This window comes from Sturnira hondurensis, unplaced genomic scaffold (genome assembly GCF_014824575.4).
Source record: "Sturnira hondurensis isolate 20B ecotype Veracruz unplaced genomic scaffold, ASM1482457v3 Scaffold0021795, whole genome shotgun sequence".
In the NCBI taxonomy this organism is placed as follows: domain Eukaryota; kingdom Metazoa; phylum Chordata; class Mammalia; order Chiroptera; family Phyllostomidae; genus Sturnira; species Sturnira hondurensis.
Genome location: NW_028094426.1, coordinates 5,690,449 through 5,715,847, shown reverse-complemented (window position 1 = coordinate 5,715,847; position 25,399 = coordinate 5,690,449). Strand labels below are relative to the sequence as shown.

The window sequence follows — 25,399 nt, the reverse complement described above, 5'->3', positions numbered from 1 at the left end:
GAGGAATCACAGAATCACAGTGAATACAAAGAAAATATTTTAATAAAATACTAATGCAGTATTTCCCTGTGGGGGCTCTTAAGGAGAAGTGAGAAGATAAAGGAAATAACTCTTGTTGGGAATCCAGCCCTAAAATGAGACAGGAATGGTTTAGTTTTTCTCCTATGCTCTCCTCTCAATTCTGCCAGCAGGCTGCCCTGAGGGGGGGGCAGGAAACCTCTGGAGGTCATAGGGAAGGACCACGTGAAAGAACGAAAGAACAGAACTGCCCAGAGGCAGGGAGACCTCAGCACTGCTTGCCTGCTGCTTTTTACCAGATGTAATATCATGGAAAAGGAAAAGGCAACCTACTAGCTGATATACAAAACATGGTAATACAATTTTGGTTTCCTCCCCTCCTACTCTGTTTGTATTTCCAGAGTGAACAATGGAAACATTGATCTGTGGTTTCATCCACTAAACATTTCAAACAGAATCATTCCTTAACTGTCTGTTGTATTCAAGGTCCATTACTATTAATGTAACCATTTCAAATGGAGAGAAAGAAGAGCTTACTATTTTCTATACACAACAAACTTATCACTGCCAATATTGCACGTATGAAACAAGTGTCAGCCATGAGCCCTCTGCCTGGTGCGTTACTGGTTTATTTGTAAGGAAGGTGCTGTTGTTTGATACGAATAACACTTAGTGCATTAAGATGTAGAAGGACAAATCACTGGGTTCCAGCTCGGGTACAGTCTAATCATGTCTCGTGTAAAGCATCGACAGCTGATACAAAGACTTTCTTGGGGCTGCCTTGCTGTCATGATTCTGATGTGTTCTGACTTCCTTCTGGAGTCATAAACTGCACCTTTGGCACCATGAGGGACGAGTTGTTCCTTCGGATAGAGTTGTTCCTCCTCATGGAATTATTTCTTCTCATGGAATTGCGCTTCCTCAGAGAATTCTGATGGGACAGTTCACTCTTCTGGAGGGTCTGAATAAGGATGGAAGGCTTCTCATCCAGCTCCCGGGCACTGCACCTCGGGGCTGCTACTTTAACAGTGTTGCCAAATTTGGAGTAATCCACAGAATACACTCCTTCCTCCTCTGTTACAATAGACACAAAGCGATGGCCCCACTGGATCTCCTCAGCGATGTAGGAGGTTCTCGCTTGTGTGGTAATGCCAGTGGTTTCCACCACTCCTTCCAGAATCACGATGACCTCCAGATCTTGGTTGGCAAGGTCAGTAGCTGAGATATCATACAAGGGGCTGCGCTTGTCAATCACGTGGCAGATGATCAAAGGGGCCACTAGAAAAATGTTGTTGCTCTCAATTGGGTTATCGACGGGAATGTCCAGCTGGTGAATAGGCACTACCTCCCCTTCAGGGGTAGTAGTTTTCTTGACCACCTGGATGCGCACCGAGGCGCTAATGATCATGCTCTTCCTCAGGTCCCCCACGCGGAACATGAAGCACAGCTTGCCGTTCCGGACTGCGATGACAGCGTGGCGACTGAAAATCAAAGTTTCTGCCCTTCTGTGAGCCTGGGCTGTCTTCATGAAAATGCAGCCCAACATGACGGCATTGATGATCAAACCCACGATGTTCTGGAGAATCAGAACTGTGATGGCCAGAGGGCATTCCTCCGTCATCATTCTCCCTCCAAATCCAATTGTCACTTGAACCTCAATGGAGAAGAGAAAAGCAGAGGTAAAAGACCTGTAAGGGATAATATCAGAAAACAATACCATCAGATCAAATTTCGAATGATGAAATAACATGCCAAACTAATTTTCTTTCAATATCAAGCGCATTATTTTTTTTTCTAGGGTGAAACATCCCAACTGAGTTTGGCCATTTTCTTTAGCCAAAGGCTATTGCATGCCTTTCCAAAGACTAGCCATCTGGTTAAATGCCCAGTTCTAAACACAAGCTCTTGTGTTCTGTCTCTTTCCTGCATGCATCTACCTCCAGACTTCTAAAGTACAACACCAGTAACATTTTCTAGGTCATGTAATAATGGGCCTGTTTGTGTGACACTTTAAAATAGTAAATGTACATATTTATGTTTGTAGCCTATTTTACTTTGTGAAATAATTTACTTTTACAAAGGCATAGTGCATGAACATTTCTACCAGGTAGATGTTTATTACTTATTGCATCTCTGTGTTTAAATGACTTAAGTCATGTGAAAGGTACTAAATAATGAGTGTCCTTATTATGCACAACCTTCAACTCATATTCATTAGCTAACACTTATTGCATTCCTCAGATACAGAAAGCACAGTGGTAAAAATAGTACGAAACACTAGTATTTTAATAAAAAAGAATGTTTTGCCACTTGGAAGGAATAAATGTTTTCTTACTGATTATCTTAGTTTGTTCTGTAAGTGATCTAGATACTGCTGAAGCTATTAAAGAAAGAATTTGAAGCAGAGATGAGTGAACGACTGGATCAAGGTCATATAATTAATTAGAACTTGAATGCTCTCAATTCTGGCCTAGGGCTCTGAGAGGGGCAAAGGGACAAAGCCAGCAAGTGTCAGGATTGTTCTGGGAAGCTTTTGCAAATTGCATTATTTCTTCCATAGCTCTGTGAATTAAATAAACACTGATTTGGTAGGTTCAAGGTGGACCTAGGTAAGACTTTTGACAAGCTCTCAGATGAATCTGGTTTATCCCCCTCATTGAGAATCACTGGATTTGATTATTCTTGTCACTAATTTATTCACTTAGCCACATATCCTTTGTGGCCAATGGCTTCTTAATAGAAACAACATTAGCCCTGTGTTTTCCCCCAACTCCAATTTCAAACTTCTCTAACTTTATAGAAGATGAGCCATATGTAGACCACCTGTTCAAATATGATTGATCTATTACTGCCGCACACAAAGAGTAAGCAAAATGTTTAAACACTTAAATACTGAGTATACCCTGCGCTTTGGTGGGACACCATGAGGAGGGAGCAAGCATTATTTTGATTAGCTTTTAAGTGGAAAGTGCAAATTGCCTTTTTTATAGAAACCACAGTAGTTGCTTTTCTCTATAACTACACGCAAGATATGTCATACGATCCGAGGGCATGGCAAAGGGTATGAATGGACCCAGAAGAGGGGTGTGGACACAATGTCGATTTCTAATAATATATGCACACTTTGGGGAGCAGTCTAATGCTATCTTTAAATGTGTGGTTGTAATGGTTTGAGAGGCTACTCATGGGCCTTATTATGATACTGTTTATTTTATGAAATAATTTAATTCTAAACATTATATGCTGCAAGACCCAGCCTTTAATGGACACCTGTCATGCTGTGCACCCTCAAGAGATGAAAGTGTTTCGCTGCCTGTTTGTTCTCCTCCAGAGGAAGTTAGGCTGAATAATAGAGGAAATAGGTTGATTTATTCTCTGACTCACGTTAGGGTTATCCCACACGGAAGGGAAAGTGAGCCATTCTAAAACGAGAATGGTGAAATGTTATTTGGACATACTGGTGAGTATGCATCACAGTAAGTTGCTTCCAATTACGATGATATGGGGAGGCAATGGACTCATCAAAGAAAGGAAGCGCAAAGAATTATAAGTGTTGTTAGTCATCCTTTAAACCCCCTTTGGGAAAGAATAGAAATTTTTGTTGCTATATTTTGAGTAAAAAAAAATTTATGTATGGTTTGCTATGATTAAACAGTATGTGTAAGGTAAAGTACAAGTAGTATCGTAACATTAAAATAAAACCTGTAAGACTTAACCTTAAAGATGTCAATTTTTTTAGATAAAAAGGGCATTTTAAAATGCTAAAATTGTTATGCTGATAAAATCAACTCTGTCTCATTGTATTTTTGACACCATTTCTCCTACTAAACTCAATGTTCACACGAGCAGGAATGCATTAGGGAAATAACCATGCTTCGGGACACATCTTGCAAAAAATGATAGCTGGCAGTGAAACAGCTTTTAATAACCAGTGCACTCCATAAAGACCTTTTAAAAATCATTGAAAAGGTATCACTCTTGAAGACATATCTTTAATAAATTGACTTATGACTTCTTTTTTATAGGAAAAGCCAATATGTTTGTGTTATAAATAAAATCTTTCATTTATTTTCAAGGTTTATAATTTTTATTTCTTTTATCTTTGTATGAGTGTCTACTGCATATTTATTAAAAGTATATCTTAATATGAACATGAGTCACCAATACAAGTGCCAAAAAATTTCCTTAGGAAAAATATAATGATATTTGACTTACAAATAATGGCTAAACATAGTGTTTTCATTATCTTTTTTACATCTGATGTACTGATGATTTACTCCATTTTTCACCTTTATTCTCTTTGAGACTAAAGTTTGTGGATGAGTTTAAGACAAGAAAATAGCTACTTGATGATAAGGGCAATAGATCAACTACACATAGTTTTCTTTACTCAAAACCCAAGTTGAAATCCGTGGCATGCCATCTACATACGCAAGTCCCTCCTTGGCCTCCTGGCACTGCAGACGCTTAGGGAATGGAAGGATGGACAAGTTTACAGTCTGGGTTTCTGCTTCTCCCAGAAGTGTGTTCGTCTCATAAAATCAGTACAGGTCTCATTCTATGCAGTTTCCTGTCAGAATCGTGCATGGTCAAGTTGCTTTGGTTTATGCATTATGTGAATTTGAAATATCATTCACAAAATGTCCTGGAAAAGTTTCTCGTATTATTACTATTTTTGCTTCATTTTTGAAATTGATATAAATGAGCTCTTTCTATCTTCCAACAAAAAAGTTAAGAATCACTCCAACTAAATGCTGTTAGGCCATGTGAAAATATGAGAGAAGAGTCACTGCAATCAAGTTCACTGTACTTATCTTTGAAATATAAGAGAAAGAAACAAAAGCTAGGCAATCTAAAAAGTATCTTCTTTTCTAGGGTCTTCATATTCTAGTAAAGGTTTTGAAGAAAGCCACAGATTTGGCTTCTACATAATCTCTTCCATGGAAAATTTAAACTAATTTTCATTAAAAATTAAGTTTTTGTAGTTCTGAATCTTAGCATAACTTTTAATTTTGAAATCCAAGGCAAGCAATCAGCCATTTAATTAAGAAAGGCTTATATTTCTTTTTTTCACTTAATGGATTTTAAATCTAGGATGCCTTTCCACCAGTGTTTTCCCATTATTTCTGAAAATGCCATGGGTAAGAGAAGTCATGAAAAAATACTACTAGTATTTGCACAATATTTTTTGGTTGATCAAAGATATTTACTCGTGAACACTGAAACTATGGACAGCAGCTTTTTCTTACTGAAAACCAAATGCGTATATGTATGTCTTTATTTGTTTGTTTGTTTTGTGTAAGGCCGTCCGTGGAATCCTTCAAGCCACAACCATTTTTAATAACTGGAATAGTATTTCCAAGGCTAACCCAAGGGATTGAAGCTTCACATTTTCAGCGATGCCTCATCCATAAAGCTGCATTAAAAAAGAATTTCGAAATGTTACATTAGCTTTTTTGCCTTTTTGTTTCTGAAGGTACTAAAGCAAACCCTTTATTTCACTCTCAACAAAACGGAGTGATAAGAGAGCAGTTTAATATTTTTTTCTATGTTGTTTCCCACCCTTGGTCACCCCACTGCAGTCTTACCTGACATTCGTGACACACACAGTGGACTCCAAACCACTTTTCTCCACTCCACTTTTCTCCATGTAAGCATAGATGTCCCCGTGGGCAAAGGCCACCAGCCACCACATGATGGCGAAGAGTAGCCAGCTGCAGAGGAACGACATGGTGAAGATGACCAGCGTGTGGCGCCACTTCAGGTCCACCAAAGTAGTGAAGATGTCCTGGAGGAACCGGCCTTGCTCTCGGATGTTCTTGTGCGCCAGATTGCAGGCCCCGCTCTTGGCGATGAAGCGGGCTTTCGAGAGGTGGTCTCGGATGCGCGGCTTGCGCAGGTTCTCCGCCGCAATGCGCGCCAGCACATACTCCTCCGGGATGATGCTCTTTCTGGCCAACATCGTCCTGTCACCATAGCCAGCCTACCACCTGTCTCGGACCTGCCTCTCCTTCTCTGGAGACTCGTCCTCCTGCACGAGGGAAACGATGATTAAAAACTCCCTCCCCGCCCCCCCGCCGCCCATTTCCTCACCTCTTCGGTCCTTGCCTTTAGGGCTTTGCCTACACATTCGAGGTGGTATGCAAAGCTAAAGGTAGGGTTTTACTAATCTAAACACGAACGTGGTTTGTGCTTCAGTCCTGGGATCTCAGAAATTCATTTGCTCTGAACCAGAACTGTTTCAATTCTCCTTATCATTTTGAACATATTTGGATATAGCCTTAGTCTAGCAGAACTAGGAGGCTTCCTGTAAACAGCAGGCTCGATGATAACTCTGCCAGATTAACCGCGCTCGTAGATCTGTGCAAGCACACGCGCACGTGGCGGCGTCTAAAACGAAAATTAAGGCCAGCCGGATAACGCGATCAAGCTACTAAAGTACTTACATGACAGAGAAATACAAAAAGTAAACAGGGGAAATTCTTCATTATTTTTAGAAGTAGGCAAGGGAAAGGCCGTTGCCTCTGGCGCAGTATAAATAGCGTTTAGTGTAATTTGACAAAATAATACGCGACGGGCTATGTAACGTGAACGTTGTTAAGAAGTATTCTAAATTTGAAAGAAGCATGAGTTGCATTTAAAAATACTTTCCACTGGAACTCATATTATACATTGAAAACTTCTTTGCAACGAAGGCATCAAACATACAAGCTACAGGGAAAACCCGGAAAATTGCCTGCGGGTTGGGGGTAGAGTTAAAAGAGTACGGCCCGAAAATTCCATCCAGCACTGCAAAACTCTGCTGCGCTTTGTACTTTAAATCGTTTGCGGGGACGCGGACAGCCTCCCGCTTCGCTCCCCGGGAGGAGCGTGGAAACTTACAGACTCGGGGCAGCGGCTGCACCTCCTGGCAAACGCCTGCGGACCGTGGGCAGGTCCCTCGCGCTCCCATCCCCGCGCGCGGGAGCCGGGATCGCGAGTGCCGGAGGGACCGATCCCGGAGCCGCGCGTCCTAGGAAGAAGAGTAAAATAATAAAAGGTGCAATTGAATCTGAACGCGGAAAGGGCTGGTGGAGGGGGATGGGTGCAGCTCTTCCCCACCCCCTGCTCAGCTGTACTCCCTTGGCCTCTGCAGCGGGCGGAGGAGGGGCTGAGGGGAGAGGAACTTGGGGGTGATGCTCCACAAATCAGCCTCCCAGTGCGGGCTTTGACGCACGCCAGACCTCAGAGGCCCGAGAGGTCGCCGAGTGGGGTCTGGAGACGAGGCGGGGTGGCCGGGGACGCGGTGGGGCGAGTCGGGGCGAGGTAGGGAGCCAGCCAGAGGGAGGGGCCACGGGGGGGGGCGGGACCTGAAGAACCAGCTCGTCTTCCAGTAGCCGTGACCCCCTGCAGCCAGCGTGACACGCTCGTCTTTAAAAGGCTCCCTGCCCAGAGGAGAGGATTTTATGAGTCTAAGTTCACTGACGTAAAGAAAAAAAAAAAACAAAAAACCCTGCAATCTTGATAAATAACTGGACTACTTAAGATCGAATAAAACTAGATACAGAGGTAAGAACAATATCTTCTGAGGCTTTCAAGCTGGGTCCCTACACATTTAATAATATTACATTTCCGTCCAGTAAGGGGGTGATACAGGTGGAAGATGGTCTGAACACCATCATAACAAATTATTTCATCCCCAGCCGAATCATCTAGTTCACAGGAAATTACACACGCACACATAAACCCCAAGTCGAAGAAAGGAAAAAAAAATACGTGAAGTGTCTTCCAGTGAGAAATTTTACCCAAATAGGGACCGCTATCAAAAATGTAGCACTCCACCAGTCACTGTTCCGTACTTGGCTGCTCTCTGAAACGTCGCAGCTTCTCCGTGTTGTCTAGAAGGTCAGAATGATGAAAGGGAACAATTGCGCAGGAGAGAGGTTACACAGTGAATACCTTTCTAGAGCTTCTTGGAAAAGAACCAGCGAAGACAAATGGCTTCCTCCGCAGGTCAAGCCTCCTGGTTTGGCACTTGTCTTAATGGAAACTTTAATTCTTGGAAATTTCATGTATTTTCCAAGACCCAGGGCAGAAAGTGTATGGGCATAAAAAAAAATCTTGTTCATTTAATCATCACAGGACCTAAAATTAGTCTTTAATGAAGACAAAAAAGAACATTTTCCCCCTTGTGGATAAATCTGTTTAACCCCTTCAATCCTGGAGGACCTAGTCTGATAGTGGTAGCTCTCCTCTCTACTGTGGTTAATTTTTACAGTAAATCATGTTGTAGTTTTACTGCAAGTAAAGCTTGGGGATCAATTTGTACAGTTAATCCCCTCATTGCACTATTCACAGCTGAGTTTGGTACTAAGTATGCCCTATTATTTTAGCCCAGGTAACATTCATTGAATACCTATTTTGTAAGAGGTTTTTTTTTAGGTTTATATCATAGTTTCTGTTCTGAAGAGGCAGAAAGTTATAGTCAAGAGAGAAAAACTTTGGCAATGAACTCTAATACAAAGAAGGGTGTGATTAGAAATGAAAATTCAAATGAGAGATTGAGACTAAAGAGACTACAAAAACCTGTGTGGATTATTGGGCATCTGATTTAGTCTTTGAAATATCCAATGCATTTGTGGTACATAGAAAACAGAGAAAAGACCTTCTAAAGAGAGGGGACATCATGAAAAAAAGGGAGTCTTGACAAGAGTAATTCGTGTTTTAATAACAAACTAATTACACCTGCTTTGATGAAGCAAGGTCAGCAAGGCAACAGTATTTCTGAATCCACTCCTCCCTGGGTGCATCCTATCACTACCACTCTCGACACATAACGGATTGTCCATGGCCTTGTCCCTTCACCTCCACACACACACAGGGTTGCTGAAGAGCTGGGCTGTGACCTGCTTATCTTTACATCACAGACCTCTGTGCACAGGTCAAATTACAGAGTTGCTCAGAGAATCCTTTTGAATCAATGAATGGAAAAATGAGGTTGGAAAGCCCTTGGAAACCTTTAAAAAATCACAGACAACCATAAATGCTCCATAAAGGAGCCTAGGCAGTCTGCAGTAGGTAGTGATAAACCATAGGAAGATTCTGAATACAGAAAACACAGCACGTTCCGGCTTCAGGAGGATTGATCAGGAAGCAGAGGCTGCTGTTACTAATAGAGCCCTCCAAGATTCTGTAACTGGCAGGCAGAAGGGGACACTGGGAACCACTGTGTTAATTAGAGAGGGGATGAGCTTCCGGGCTAATAAGCAGTGTCGGTGGGCAATATACAAATATCTACAAAAGGAATGCTGTACAAAGTCAATAATGGGGAGAGGGAAAAGACACAAAAGCATTTGAGATCTTGCTTTTTGGCCATTGACATCAGTTTGGCTCAAATAAACACATATAAAAATTCCCATCATGGGTGAAAAACTCGAAGGGATTAAGAAGCACAAATTGGCAGTTACAGAACAGTCACGGGGATGTAAAGTGACACATAGGAAGCACAGTTAATAATATTCTAATAACTATGTGTGGTTTCAGATGGGTGTGAGATTTATCAGGATAATCACTTCTTAAGTTAAATAACGTCTAAGCCCTGGGGTGTACAATTGAAACTAAAATAATGTATGCCAATTGTAGTCGGGGTGACAAGATAGTAGGAAAACTGAAATAAGAAGGGATGAACTGCTGAGGACGATTGTGGGATTCGAGACAAATAAATCCATACCTGAACCCTAAGAAAATGCTCTTCTCTTGCTGTAGTGCATACTCAGGACTCAATATTCTGTCTAATGAGCTCTATTCTTCAAAGTGTGCCATTTTAAGTCATTTTGACTTGTTTTAAAGTGACAAAATATACCTTACTTTTTATTAGTCAATATTTAAGTTGATTAAATAATTCAAAGTAAGTTCAAAATATGTACATAATAAAGGTGACAATTTAAGACATTAAAAAGTAAATTTTGACAATAGAATACCTAAAAGCAAATAGGCATATAGAAAACTGCATGAATGTGTATTGTAAAAATGTCACAAGTTTCTTTCTTTTTTTTCCCCTCTTTCCATTCCCTTTCTAACATTTTTTAGATCAACCCTGTATGAATTTTTGCTTTAACCAGTTTTTCTGCCCCGGATGGGAGCTGCATGAACACACACTGTTCGTTGTTATCACCGTACACCCAGTATCTGGAATCGTGCCTAGCTCAGAGAAACAGTTAATCAGTAAATATTTGTCAAATGGTGGAAAGAAGAAATAGTGCTCAAAAGTTGGCATTTCTCGCTTTAACTCTCATCTCTCCTTCCTTCAAGGGGCAGCCATTACTCATAGTTCATACAGGTAATCTGAAGTCTGGAGACCTCTGACCTACGGCCTGCTCCGTCTGCAAAGATTCCCTTTGTCATTACCTCTCCCTTCTCTCTGCCTCATTGCTTCCCTCCCTTCCGACTATCCACTCCTTGCTTCCTGAGCAAATCCCCTAAACCACTCCAGGTCAGCAATACTTAAATGTGTTTGGCACTTGCTGGCTATATTTCTCTTTATAACTTGATTTTGAGCTGACTGGAAACAGATCTATAACCCTCAAATGTCTTTCTGGACAAGTAGTAGGTGCTCAAAAAGTATTTTTTATTGGTTGCTCTCTAGTGTTTCCCCACTTGGCCCTTCCTTTTCTCATATTATGGTCCAAATAGTGAACGTTGACACTTTCCTCTGAAAAATTTGTAGAGGAAATCAACTCATCTTTTAAGAACCCATTTACCACTTCAGGTTTATTTTTTTGGTTTACTTATTTAATTACTATTTTTCTGTCATCCACTGAAATATATGTATTTTCTTAACCGTTTTATACTTCTCCTACTTGTTTTTTTCAGCATATAGACTTATTTGTGTACTACTCCTAGGGGATACCAGTAATAAGTTTAGAAATGAGCTATAATAAGTTTTAAAATCTTAGGATTTTCTTGACTATTTAGGAATCTGGGTGGAATCTGTTTATGTTGCATACCAGAGAAATTTATGCAATTGGAAAGTAATTCAAGAATATCTGTCCACTCATAAGTAAATATCTGTTCCGTTGCTTTTAGACCACATGAGTATTTTATTGTTGGATGAAGAAGTTTCTGCTATTCTCATTAAGAAATCGAGTCTGTCAGGGGCCCTCAAACAAGAGGAAAAAGTATTAGTCTGATGCTTTACCCAACTGTTTGTTGCTCTGAAGAGCAAATACAAATCAATAAAGTCCATGAAAGTACTCTTGAGATAAAGGGTGAAGTCTTTGCGTATGATGAACTTGAGCTTGACTCAACTTGTTAATTTTGAACTCTTGGATTTCCTAAGCCATAATGGACGTAAGAAATTTGGATGGTCTTCAAAACGACAATGGAAACGATTTATGGTAGCGGCCCAGATAAAGTCTGGTCTATCTGCTTGGTATGCTGCTTTATTAGTGTCCTCATATAAACCACATATTGGAACATACTGCTTTGGAATCAGCTTAATAAAACTGTTACATAAACTAGTAATCAAAACAGCATGTTATAAACTCACTTTTTTGGAGTTATCATGAAATGGGAATGACAATATAACTCTTTGTACTTATCTGCTCCAATGAGTTCAGAGAACACATCTTTTTGAGGTATATATCCATTTATATGCATGAAAAGCCTCACTCTTCTTTAAATTAGGTCACCCCATTTTTTTAATGAAATACATCAGAACCATTCAAGAAAAAGACCTTCATCCAGCTTATATGCTCAATTACCTAATATTATGCCTGTTCACAGGTGCGAATCAGCAAGTCAGGAAGGGGACTTTCATAACAATCATGACCTTTCGATACACACCTGGATGAACAAAACAAATTCCCAGCTCCAGTGCATTCTTGGGGAGGAAGCCATTAGCAAACAAGTAGACAATTAATATGTCCTATAATTATCAATGGTGCCAAGATTTACAAAGAGAGTAAGTCAGGATAAGGATTGAGAGTAACTGGGGCCAGAGACCAGCAATCTTACATAGAGTTAAGCAAAGACCTCTTTCGAAAGGTGACATTTTGGGAAACGATTAGCCAGATGATGACCTGAGGAAAGAATGCCTCAGGCAGCCCCAGAGCAAGCAACAGGGCTTGGAGGCAGGAAATAGCTTGGTGCATTGGAGGAACAGTCACAATGCAATATGTCAGCTGAAGGGGAGGAAAATCAGGAGAGGAGATCAGGAAAGTGGGAAGTGTATTCACGTGTACCCAGTGAATGAAGTTCGAGAGCCTGGCCGTGAAAAACATCGACCTAATCTTCGAGGCAGCTGTACGTTATGTTATTTTCTTTGTTTTACACGAGTCAATTACAGTATAGTTAGATGACTTGCCTAAAATCAAAGAGCATGTAAGTGGAAAGTTACGACCAACTCAAAGCGTCTGATCCCAAATCCCGTGCTTTTCTCACTGAAAAGTACCTCAAAGGAATGATTGTTAATCTATGGTCCAGCTGCCCCCCAGACTTTTATTGAGCAAGAATAAAATAACGTACAAAATCTTTGGCCCTCAAATTAAAATATCTTTAACAACAAGGAAGAAACACTTCTAAGAAAATGACGCACGTTTAAAAGTTCTCCCTGGAGTTTCTCTCTCCTGCTCAGGTATGAGAAGCTCATACATCATTGTTACGAGGACACGAAGACACAATGCACACAGTGCTTAGGATAGAGACTGGTCTGTGCTAAATACTTAAAAAACGCCAGGTCTTCCCTGGCAGGGCGGCTCAGTTGGTTGGAGCAGCGTGGCATGCACCAAAAGTGTTGCAGTTCTAACCCCAGTCAGGGCACACACCTAGGCTGCAGGTCAAATTCCTGGTTGGGGCATCTAAAGGAGGTAAGCAATCAGTATTTCCTGTCTGTCTGTTTTTTTCTCTCCATCCCTTTCTCTCTCAAATCAATAAACAATCCTTGGGTGGAGATTAAAAAAAGATGTCAGTTCTTATTCTCACATTAGGGCTGGTTTTGGCTTGGTGATGGTTGAAAAGATCTCAAAGCTGGGGTGGAGGTGGGAAGGGAGGGAGCTATAGATTTATCCTCCTTTATTATGTAAATATCTTTCCTAATCTAAGACTGAGAAAAGAAAACATAATATAATTTATAGATGTGAGTGTTCTTTCTGATACCCGACCAACCTTCAGAGTGCTGACCAATACCCATACAGGTATCTCCTCAACTCTGAAATTTAACCAATACCCTGGGGCTACATGGGAGCCAGTCAAGACACTGGTCATAAAAATAAGGGCCCAGGAAATCAACACGTCTGTTTTACTCTAATTGTCTCTTCAAGAGAAAAATGGTTCCTTCAGTCAAGTGGAGAGTACCTGTCCTAAACATTTTCTGCTGGGAAGGTATAAAATGCTAGTACTAAATAAAGCTGATAGGGTCTTTTCCAAGAAAAGAGAGGAATGCTGTCATTGCTCATTTTTCCAGGCCTTGACATTGTGCCTGGATGTTCCTGTGCCAAAGAAAGGCAAGTTCTCATGAGCCTGGGGGCTGTCTTGCTATAGGAACTCTTCACAGGCGTTCCTGAAGCTCCCTGGGAAAGAGCAGTTCCCAAGAACACCCTAATCTACTGCTAAGCTTTCACGTCACTATGTTGTGAAAAATCAGTGACTCATGCAGTGCTTGGAAAGAGAAACTTGACATTTTCCAGAACGCTCTGTAGGATGACTCCTTATTGCCACCTTTCAAAAATGCCAGCTGCAGAAGGGATTACAGAGGTTAGAAGTTTCAAAGTGATATTTAGACTCATTGGCCCCCAGGATCGCTCCCCAGGACTTCTTTGCTTTTTCTTTTTTTCTTTTTTTTTGGCTGCAAAATGACCTGGATTTTCCTTTAGGTAAAAACTAACTGTGCCAGAAAATCTTTCATAAGGTCATATTTTGAAACAAGTTCATACTGGAATTTTAAATATTTCAATATTTGTTGATAATTTAAAATGCCAATTTACCTCATTGTTAGAATAAATGAGGTAATGATCTCCCCTCTGTAAACCTACGAAATTTGAGTATTTGAGTTCATCTTTTTTATTTTTTGTTTTTTAAGTAGATTTTATTGATTATGCTATTGCAGTTGTCCCATTTTTTCTCTCCTTTATTCCTCTCTGCCCTGGACCCCCCTCCTTTCAGCATTTCCCCCCACCTTTGTTCATGTCCATGGGTCGTATATATAAGTTCTTTGGCTTCTCCATTTCCTATACTGTTCTTAACCTCCCCCTGTCTATTTTGTACCCACTAATTATCTTTTTTTTTTAAAAAAATGAGGTGCATGGAAGATACAAGCTTTTGTTCAAGTTCACGGAGCTTTAGCATCAGAAAGATGTGGAGTCAGTGACCGTTTCTGACATCACATGGTTGGTGGCTTTGAACAGTATCCTTCACTCTGAGCCTCGTATCCAGATCTGTACAATGAGGGCAAACTCTCAGAGCTGTATAGATCAAGCGAGGTGAGTATGTAAAGATTTTACCACAGGCCAATGACTCTTAGAACATAATGTTTTCTAAAACAGTTATAACTGTCACAACTTCTTTAACTAGTATTTAATTAATTTATTATTTACAATTTTTCTTAATCTGTATTTGTTAGTACTTTTGGATGAATTGTCAATAACAAGCATGATTTTCTTCTTAGTGATTTTGAGAAAATGCTTCCCAAATATATAATTTACATAGTTACTGTATCAAGGAAGTATGCTTTTTCTATTTTTCCATGTTTTTAAAAATCAATGATGGGTGATGAATTAGATAAAATGCCTTTTTAGCATATACCAAAATGATCTTTTTTCTTCTTCTTTAGCCAATTTGATGTGATGAATGAAGTCACTATATCTTCAAAAAATGTTGAATTTATTGTTACATTCCTGAGATGAACTCCGTTTGGTCATGGTGAATTATTGTCTTCATATAATGCCAGACTGCTTTTGCTCATATTTATTTAGGATTTGTGCATAAGTGTTTATACGTGAGATCAGTCTGTATTATTTGTTCTGCATTATCTCTGCATTATGAGTCTTTGCAAAAGGAATTGATGCATAATTTTTTTCCATAAATTGGAATGTTTGAAACAGAATATGGGTTAGCTTACTCCTTGAAAATGCAATAATTTTGAAATCATCTGAGTCTGAAACTTTTTAGGAATAGTTCTTGGCTCTTTGACTCCTCTCCATTCTGTTTTTCCCCTCTGGGATCCCTATTTCAGACTTTCCAATACTACCCTCCTTATTTTATTTCTGATAGTTCTTCATATTTTCTGTCAGCTCTTCTGACAGAAAATGTTTCTGATGGAAAGAATTCCCTCATCATCTAAGCTTAATTGCTGTTTAATCTGTCTGTTGAATTTTTCATTTTAATTTTAGTAACTTCTTTACTTTCTAGAAGTTCTATTTGATGATTTTAAATTAATTCACGCTTTTCCCACCTTTAAAAAACCTGGATATGCAATTACATAATTACCACACAAATCACAGATCAAAATAGAAAACACATCTATACCCTACAATATTTCCTTCTGGTTCTTTCCAGATCAAACGGCTCCTTACCAGAGCTAACTTTATTATGACATTTCACTATCCATTTGTTTGCTCGTGACTGAGCTTTGTACACGTGGAATCAGACCATGGGTACTCTGTAGTGTTTGCCTTCATTCCCTCAACACGATATCTATTAGATTTGCTCAGGTTATTCTAGATTCCAGTAATAGAATTTTACTGTGTGAAGGAACCATCATTTATTTACCCATGCTCTTATTGATGGGTATTTGGAAGGGGCTCTTTTTTTTAACTATAATGAATTAAGCTGCTATGAAACTATTCTGAACAAGTGTTTGTGGGCATAAGCATTCATTTCTCTTGGATGCACGCCTAGGAATGGAACCATTGAGTCCTGGAAGAGGCAGACGCATTGCATTAGTAGGAACTGCCAGTTTCTCATGCTGGCGGGCCACGTACAATGCCGTCAGCAGTGTTTGAGGGTTGCAACTTTACCAGCACTTGGCATTGTCAGCCTCTGTAGTTTTTGTCATTTTAGTGGGTAGGTAGTTATTTTATTTGCATTCCTGGTAAAGAACGAGGCTAGCACAGCTTCCCATGCTTGGTAACAAACACATATTTTAAAATCTCTTATGTTGTTTTATTATGTCTAGTTCTTGTGCTAATGTTCTTCTTTGTTGTGTCTCTTGATTCTAATTATGGTGTTTCATTTTTTCACGTGGTTTTAATTTGAATGCAAGTTCATCTAAGTTTCTTTCCTCCCCAGGAGAGGTGGGTTGAACCCAAATAAACTGACTGATTTTGCATTTGCCCTTTCCAGAACCCCAGGGATATTTATAGTCTGGAATGATTTTATATGATATCTCAGCTTGAATATACAACTTCCCCATTGTAAAGTTGGAATCATATCAAAAATATTTTAAGAGAAAAATGGCTTATTTTGTGCTTTATACATAATACTATTAATATGTGGTACATATAGAAAATTAAAAATAGTAATATTTATTTCAGAATGTGTTTCATCATAAAACCTTTTCACCATCATTTAATTTGAGATTTACATAAATCAGTGAGGCCAGTCAGATTATTGTTACCATGTGTTTTGTCCACTTTGTAAATGAGGACATTGAAACTCAGACTAAATAATAAATCTAAGGCTTTGTATGCAATATATAACAGAACCAAGGCTGGAACTGAGATCTAATTGCTGTCCAGTTCCTTTTTCAGCATATTCTACATAGACTCACATGTGTGTGTCCCATGCTGCTGAGTTGGCTCCCGTACCTAGCAACACCATGAATGTGTGATGTCCACCATGTCCTGTCCTCAATGGCCACTCAGCTTCTGTAGACTCATGCCTGTCTTCTTTTATGAAGTCAATCATCTCGTAGTCTTCCCCTTTTCCTGGTGCCTTCTGTTTTTCCCATAATTATTGTATTTTCCAAAGAAACCTGCCTTCTCGTGATGAGCCTAAAGTAGGATAGCTTCAGCTTCACTTTTGCCATTTTTGCTTCTGGTGACATTTCAGTTTTAAAGTACTCTCAAACCCAGTGTTTTGTTTTTCTGGCAGTCCAGGGTATCTGTAGAGCTCTATTCCAACAGCATCTTTCAAATTAATTAGTGTTTTCTGCGTTCTGACACTCAAGTAACTATTGTTATATGAGGTCTGTCCAGAAAAAGTCCAACCATTATTAATAGAATGAGAATGGTTTATGCTACATCAGTGTAACCTGGGAGCCAAGGAGAGTGGACTGGAATGAACATGCATGAAAACTGACAACTTCATTGTACTAGTCAGTGGGGATGGTAGATGCTATTGAGTGAACATGAGCACTGTGTGGCCATCCCATTACAAATGACTGAACAACAGCAATGAAATCTGCACCAAAATTGCACTAAGTTTGAACATTCCTCTGCAGAAACTATTCTGGTGATTCAGAAGGCCACAGCTACAGGCGCTGGTGATTGGTGGCTTCATCATAACAATGTACCCACTCATGCATTACGTCTCCTTCAGAGTTTTTTTGCAAAACATCAAATCACCCAGGTGACTCAGCCAGTCTACAGCCCAGATTTAGTGCCCTGAAACTTTTGGCATTTCCCATACCTGAAGTCACTTTTTAAAGGGAAGAGATTTCAGACCATCAGTGAGATTCAGGAAAATAAGATAGGGCAGCTGGTGGCAATTGGGAGAACTATGTGGAGGCCCGAGGTGCCTACTTTGAAGGCAATTAGTGTCATTGTCCTATGCCCAATGTTTCTTGCATCTTGTGTCTTCTTCGATCAATGTCTCTATATGTGGTAGTGCGTGGCTGGGTACATTCTGGACAGACCTTGTATATCAAATACCATGTAAGTCATTCATTCCCCAGAGGAGTTAATTGACTCACTAGCTTATCATTCCATCTACTATAGCACATGGCTACAAGCGTTTGCAACTCAATTCTACTAAAATTTGGGCAAGTTAGACTCTGAACATCAATGATAAAAAGGGGGGTAATAATGCTTACCTCATAGAATTTTGTTAAGATTAAACGGGATTATACCTCTAAGGCTCATATCATGTCTGGTCAATATATATTAGCTATTGTTATCCTTTCATCACATTTTTAGAGACGATTTCTGCAATATGCATTCTCCTAATATCTGAATTGATTTCACATTGCTCCTTTCTTCTGTTCCCCAGAGGGTTTTTTTCACCCTCATGTTGTTGGCTATAAGATGGCACCAGACATTACAGAGATGCTATGATATTTAAATCATAAATTATTATGTCATCTCTCTGCCTTATTGGCACATGTAGGTAAGCTTTATTAAAATATTGCTTAAGCCAAGAATTTGCCATGAAATATTATCCTTGCTAAATTTTTCCTACATTTCTGGCCAAAAGCCTTGATGTCTTGTGTTTTCAATATAATGTTTTGCTACACTTAATATATGCTAGAAATTGTCAAGTGGGAACAGAGAAGAAAAGCTCTTATTTTCAGGTGAAACTTGTCACCCCCAGTCAATTTCTTTTGAGAACTTTTTTCCAGTTTGTCAAGGCAACGACAAATTCAGTGTCTGAGCAACTGCTTGGCACTTGTAAATGTCTGGGAGTGATAGGTCACTGGGAGAAATTGGTGCCTCTACCTCAAGTATGCTTGTAATTGTCACGTGTGTCGGGGATCCTAAAATGGGTGGGAGGGTGCGATTCTGGTGGGTGTTACTGCTTGTTTTGAGTGGGAGTTTGCAAGAAAGTGTTTCACAGGCTGTGTGTTCTGCAGTCATTCCCACGGGGAAACAAAACTTGGACTTAAAAAGTCAAAATTTGGAAATAATTACATATGGCAGGAGATTTTGCCGTGTTTTTTACATCCTTCTTTGGACTGTCTCTCTCTCTGGAGCAAAGGTAGCATGTGAGAACACGTGAAGAATGTCCAAGGGGTTTAGTCAACCAGACCAATTTAGTGCTCATGCCATTTGAGGACGGCCCACCCCCCTCCGATCTTTCCTGCTTAAGGGAAATAAACAGGAGCCAGCCCAGTCCCATCACTCTTCTTCTGGAACTACTAGTTGTCCTTTGGGTTTGTGTTCTTGTTTTCGTGTCGCTCTTCAGAGTGTGTTAAATTTTCCTCAGTATAAGACAATACTTCCAATTGGTACACACTGTCTGGCCACAGCTTTTAGGGCCAGAGGTCGACCCCTGACTGAAAGTGAAGTATTGCAAATGTGTCCCCTCATGCATAAGACAAAAAAAAAATGAGGAGGAAAAATCAAGCAAAGTATCCTTGCTTGTTACTTTGAAATAGACAATCCGAGAAGTGGAGACAGATGTGGGCCCAGGCATTAGAGTTCATCTGAGGTTGGAGTGGTCCATGAAGGCTGCATGCAAGATGGGAAAGTAGTGGACAGAAGGAGAGAACGGCACAGAGGACAGAAGAAAGCCGAGAAGCCCGAGGCAGAGATGAACTTGAGGAAGCAGATTGTCCCTAGACACGTCCCTGGGCCCAGTTTAGTCCTCACTTTTCCTGAGACGTGCTAATTACACCTTTTCTAGACTCCAGTGCAGATACGCCCTCTCAGTACCAACCCCATCCCTCCGCTCCCTTCCCCTGGTGTATAAAGTGACGTTTCTGGAGTCAGAAGGACTTTAAATCACTGAACTGGGGGTAATTCATTTAAATCCTAACCTCGGTTTCCTTCCTTGTAAAAATAACTACAATAAAGATAATTGTTTCAAATTTTTATATTCTTTTAATGTACTTCAAGTTTTGCACTACCCTGACAATCTCCTTGAATCACACTTTATTACTCACAGGTGAGCACATAGCAGACTTGCAACAAATTGTGAGTTAAGATGAAAAACCAAAGTTTATTTGCATGCAGCAGCCCTTAGTTGGGTATCGGCCACATTTCATTGGTGCCCAGTTCATTACCTTTCACGAGACAGCCAACCATCATCATTCCCTTGTTGAACTAAAAAGAGGCTCCTCACCGTAACCCAGCAATGAGTTGCCATTGCTATCTTAAAAATTAACAAAAAAACTGGGTTGGACTTCATATCACTGGAAATACATTTCTGATTTACCTAGAACTGAAATTCCAGTAGGTCTAGAAGACCCACTTACAAATTTTTGTAATTGTAAGGGTCTTCCTCTTTTTGCTATCCATCCTAAGCTCCTATATTTGATGTTTCTGTGCATTGTATTAATATGGGATATGAAAATTCCTAACACTATACTCTTCTTTAAAACAGCAAGCAAAACGTGAATGTGTACACACATGTGTGTGTTTTGGGGGCCCGCACACACATACTGATCGGTTGGAGGACACATTGCAATCTGTGAAAAAGGGTTAGCTGTACCCTGTGACAGATTCCGACAGTTGAGGATTCTGTTTATCATTTAAAGCATTGATGAAATGTTTGGGTATCTGAAACAAACAAATTAAGAATTAAAAAAAAATGACTCTTAACAAGTGTTGGAACAAAGCCCCGGCGACTGTGAGCCAAAGAGCAGACGACCTGGAAGAGCTGGGCTAAATCCACTCGGCTCTGATGTTGTTAGAGGTTGATGGTCTTTCACTTAATCATAGCTGACCTTCTGCACAATTAGTGCATGCTGTAGTCCTTTCCAATACAAAAATGGGAATAAATCAGCAGTAAGCAGTGTTGCATTGTTGCTGTGTATAAGCAAGTTTTCTATGCAGTGGTAAGATTGTCATAAAAGTAATAGTCTGGAGACAGAGCTCTGTCATTAAAATGTGGTGTGTAATAGGAGGTGGTCTATGATGCTTGGTGGCACTTAAGTCACAGAGAGCTTTGTTCTCACAGCTGATTAACTTCGTCAACTATAGGTCCCTTGATCATTCTCAGTCTAGAAAGAGGGCACTGGTAACCATTGTGAGAATAGCTAAGGGAAATTTGCTACTGTCCATATAAAAGGAAATAATTTAAATCCTAAATAGCAGATGTGTGGAATGAATATTTCAATGATGATAATACCTGCAGAAAAAATCTGAAGGTGGAAAGTAGGCTAATCGCCACAAATAATTTACCTTCTTTCCGTATTGTGAAACACCAGTGTGCAACCTACCCAAACCAGTCAGGTTTATGCACTGTGAACATTTGGAAAGATAAATTCAAATTCAGCAGGATAATGTGCCAATGACTCAATTGCTAATTCAAATGTGGGTGGGGGGGAAGCTTTGCATCTTTGTGTAAATGTTTCCCCTAGATCACATTATTTCTGTGATGTGATTAAACCACAAAACAAAATAGCATTCAGAGCCCCTGTTGTTATTTTCTCAGCTAACATTCAGTTCATTTGCTACATTTCCTTTACACTGGAACTAAGGCAGTTTATTCAATGATACCCAGAGGCCTGTTTTAGCGATACCAGGTGAGGTGACCTCAGGGAAGTAGGAAGTATTTGAACATCACCTTCAGTAATTTATGGCTCCACGTCATGCATAATAAAGAGAAGCCAGGGTGGTAACTTAGACAGATCAGTGATTCCTAAACTTGGCTATGAAACTCACCTGGAGGCACTTGCTGGAAATGTAGATACCGACTGTTCACTGCAGTTTGAGACAGGTGACTCTTACTCATGCTTGAGAAGACCTGCTGTAAATGATGTGTAGCTACAAAGAAAAAATTAAATCTAAGAGAGAGAGTACATCCTCTTGGCTACTGTTTGTTACGCTAGGAGGCTAAGACTAGCAGATGGCATTTAACTTTGGATAATGGGTCAATAAAGAAATTATCATAGTTCTAGAAATCACAGAACTTCAAGAATGTAGCACAAAATAAGTTAAATAGATTGGAAGATGACCACAGAATTGATCAAGAAACCTTAGGGAAAAGTCCAGACATCCAGCTATTTAATTACAAATGTTGAAATTTAGATATAGCTGTTCCACTTAATGGAAAGCTCTGTGGAGCCTATATATAATTAATGAAGTTAATGATTGATTGAGGCAAATGTGAAACAAAACTGTCTCAGCAACTGCTATTGATTTGTCTATGATCAGCCCTGGTTGATAACCTATGGTGTTATAAGTGAGAGAATAATCACCCTCTTTAATCAAGCAAATAAAAGAGTAATTTACTATATAATATAAAGCCAATGTATTTTCACAGCAGGATGACACCACACAGAAAGTGAAGAGAATAATCCACAGTTCTAGGGACATGGCTAGTTGTGAAAATAATTAATGGATCAATGACCTATATCTAGTAGAAGTTACTGTGTGCTAGGTACTTGTGTTATGTGCTAAGGGCACAAAGACAAATGTTATTTGGTCCCCAATCTCAAGTATGAGTTACTCAGAAGGGTCCTCTGGTACCTCATCTAGACCTAAGTTGAGTTTTAAAAGGGTCATGATTAGTAGCATAAAAATAGAGGACATACAACTCTTTAAGAGAGGACTTCTCTTTCACTGATATCAGTAACCTTGTTATTTTCATATAAAGCTTTATGCATTTACTGCTTTCACCAAAAATTAAGGATTTACAATCTACAAAATTGATTTGGCTAATTAAATGTAAAACTTGTGAATAAAATTTGATTTGGTTGAGGCTGGTCTTTTGCTGATACATACCTATTTATTAAAAAGTTAATTCGAGATGAGTTATTTTGGTGTGCAATAAATCATACATAGGACATAGTAAATGATTAAACAGTTTTAAATAAATCATCCCTGACTTTATTCAGTTTCGTTTTGTAAACAAACAATTACTCAATTTAGGTGATTAAAAGTTATAAGGCAACCAGCAACCAGTAGGGTGAAAGAATGATAGACACGACTCTCAGTTTGGTGTAAGTAGACACGCTCCCGCTGGCATTGCTTGTGTGGCAATATGATTCACAAATATTAGGAGGGATTATTTCATTGGCTCAATTCAATCCCCATTTCTCTGTGAGAATGACTTATACCTTGGTAACAAGCTTCATGTGAATTCAGCCTTACAAAACATTGCATGCCAGAAATACTGTAAGAAGATTGGTGGAAATTTTATAAAGTATTTTCAAGATCAAAATAATAGTTACTGATTTTGTCCTGCTTACCTTTGGGGAAACAATAAGCCTTTTCCCCAAATGAAGTTGCATATATATCAATAAGTGGTGACACTTTAAGCTAAATGACATAGGACCCTTTTGTTCACCCTCGTGGAACTTATTTTAGGTAAATATGAGGACTCCGAATTCAGGTGAATGCCCAGTCATATACTCTGGAGAGACAAGTATCACAGATTTTCCAAAAGTGGATATACAATACAATGAACTGAACATAAGAATTAAAGGAAGGGAGCATAAATTCTCTTTTTCCATTGATCATGTAATTCTTCAAAATTTTACAGTGCATACAGATCCTCGTATGAAAATCAGTGATATACTAGGTGGGCACAGAATTGTAGCAGAAAGCTTTGGGCACTAGCATGACAGCGAAGGTAACTTTCAGTATTTTCGAGTGTATTAATTTACATTAAGGAAACATAATATGAATATCCCATCAATTTTTGATGCAGTCTTAATATACACGTTACAATGATAAAACATTTTTGCTACATGTTTTGCCTACATGTTACATTAGAAAAGGAGCATGTGTCATATAATCAGGCATCAATGTCTAAATGCAGTGCATTCTTGTAGACATTTATATACATGTGCTGTGCACGTAAGGCCCACACTCCTAAATCTTGAGTTATGTGAAATTTAAGGACTCAGGATCAAAACCACTTCTAATTGTGAATTAACTCATACAAGGCTTCAGCTGGCCTGCCACTGAAGGATTGGGCCTAATTACTTTGAAATTCAGTCTAGAAAAGGCACATGATGCCTTTTCTAGATAATAACTCTCTCCTTACTAGACAGAAAGATGGAATCTTGAGTATAATTTTTTAAATATTCAAATTCTTTTCAGGATCTTCCTAGTTAAGGCTTTGGCTTATAGAGCTATTATAAATGTGATAACTTTCTGGTAATGGGAGACAACTTAGATGAAAAAGACAAGAGACTGCTAAAGGAAATAACAGTATTACTGACATTAATGAATACAGAAAATATTCTCACAATGTAGACAATGCATTTGAAGGTTTCATTTTCTAACTGATTAGAAAACTTGTCCTTTTATTCTTTTCCAGTAACATCTAGAGACACCAACAAAAAGGAAAACATATTCTCACAAAAGCAGTAAAATAATACTGAATACTCATTTTAATTTCTGTGCCTGATATTTATCAGACTTAAAATTATAGAAAACATATCTGTTGATTTAACAATTAAAGAAGCTTACATGTTTTGATACAACCTTAAAGCTAAAATGGTTTAATTGTTATAAAAACATCAGTAATGAATATATTAGCCATTAATATCTTGGAAAACAAAATACAAATGGGAAAGAAGAAAAGTCAACACAGAAAATACAGTATTCACTGGTAAAATGACATTGTTACTAATTACAAAGTTCTACAATGTTGTAACATAGCAAGCAGGCTCTGTAAAATGCATAGAAGTTTAAGATAGCACTTTGCAAAGGTCAGGGCGGTGATCCAATGAGTAGGTTATGACTGTGTTATTTTTAATGCGTGTATCATTTCAAGACATCCCTTCACATGTCTGCACGAACAAAAGAAGCAAATACTCCATCTTCCTGAGCCAAGAGGCTTTCTGGAGTGTCATATTCTAAAATATTTCCTCGCTTCATCACAATAACTAGGTCTGCCGTCAGAATAGTGTGAACCCGATGCTGTGAGTGGAAAGAAAATATGTATTCGTTACAAACTTTGGGGCACAAGTCAAAGCAATGGATACGCATATTTCACCAATTATTCAGAGACATTTATTTACATTGGGGTGAATTTTTAAAATACTGGCCACTATGGCTGGGTCCTATATGGGCTGTATTAAATTGGTTGCAGCAAATACAGTAGTTTCATCACTTTCATAGAAGTATAATTAGGCTAATAAACATTTGGTCAAATAATTAAATAAGAAGACTCATATAACCAAATAACTCATATAACTCATATAACCATCATATAACCATGGATTATAGCTTAGTCTAGACCAAAATTATCTCTCGTGTGGAGTCATCTAATTCTGTGGGCTAACCCGCAATTTGAAAAACCCTGGAAGGTGGTCCATTCTGGAAAGGCAATGTGGGGAAGTCCATTTTGACATGCAGTGTTAGAATGGATTATAACAAAAGCTACCACATATACTACACATCAAGTGTTTTGCACATATACTTGTTAATCATTGGAACATTCTTCAATGTAGGTGTTATCTCTCTTCATTTTACAGGGGAAAACTTTAGGGTTTATAGAGTTAAAGCAAAATCAGGAGATCCCATAGACAGTTAGCAGCAGAACCAGCATCGGCCCCAGGCTTAATTTTAAA

At 39.1% G+C, this 25,399-nt stretch overlaps 2 protein-coding genes across 7 annotated transcripts in view; both read right to left on the bottom strand.

Moving 5' to 3' along the window:
• Positions 1-20: 20 nt before the first annotated feature.
• KCNJ8 (potassium inwardly rectifying channel subfamily J member 8) lies at positions 21-7,453 on the bottom strand. Its single transcript, XM_037033828.1, has 4 exons — positions 7,368-7,453; positions 6,901-7,030; positions 5,607-6,049; positions 21-1,706 (listed from the first exon to the last, which is right to left on the bottom strand). Exons 3-4 carry the CDS (start codon positions 5,978-5,980, stop codon positions 806-808), a joined length of 1,275 nt encoding a protein of 424 aa, XP_036889723.1. The 5' UTR covers positions 5,981-6,049; positions 6,901-7,030; positions 7,368-7,453; the 3' UTR covers positions 21-805.
• Positions 7,454-22,081: 14,628 nt separating this feature from the next.
• Positions 22,082-25,399, bottom strand: part of ABCC9 (ATP binding cassette subfamily C member 9) — a 119,885-nt gene continuing 116,567 nt past the window's right edge. For 4 of the 6 annotated variants that reach the window (XM_037033969.1, XM_037033968.1, XM_037033971.1 and 1 more), the window contains one exon: positions 22,082-24,746. In XM_037033969.1, coding sequence (XP_036889864.1) covers positions 24,609-24,746 — 138 coding nt within the window. In that variant the 3' untranslated portion in view covers positions 22,082-24,608. The remainder of the gene's footprint in view (positions 24,747-25,399) is intronic. The other 2 variants (XM_037033970.1, XM_037033973.1) reach the window with 1 other exon arrangement.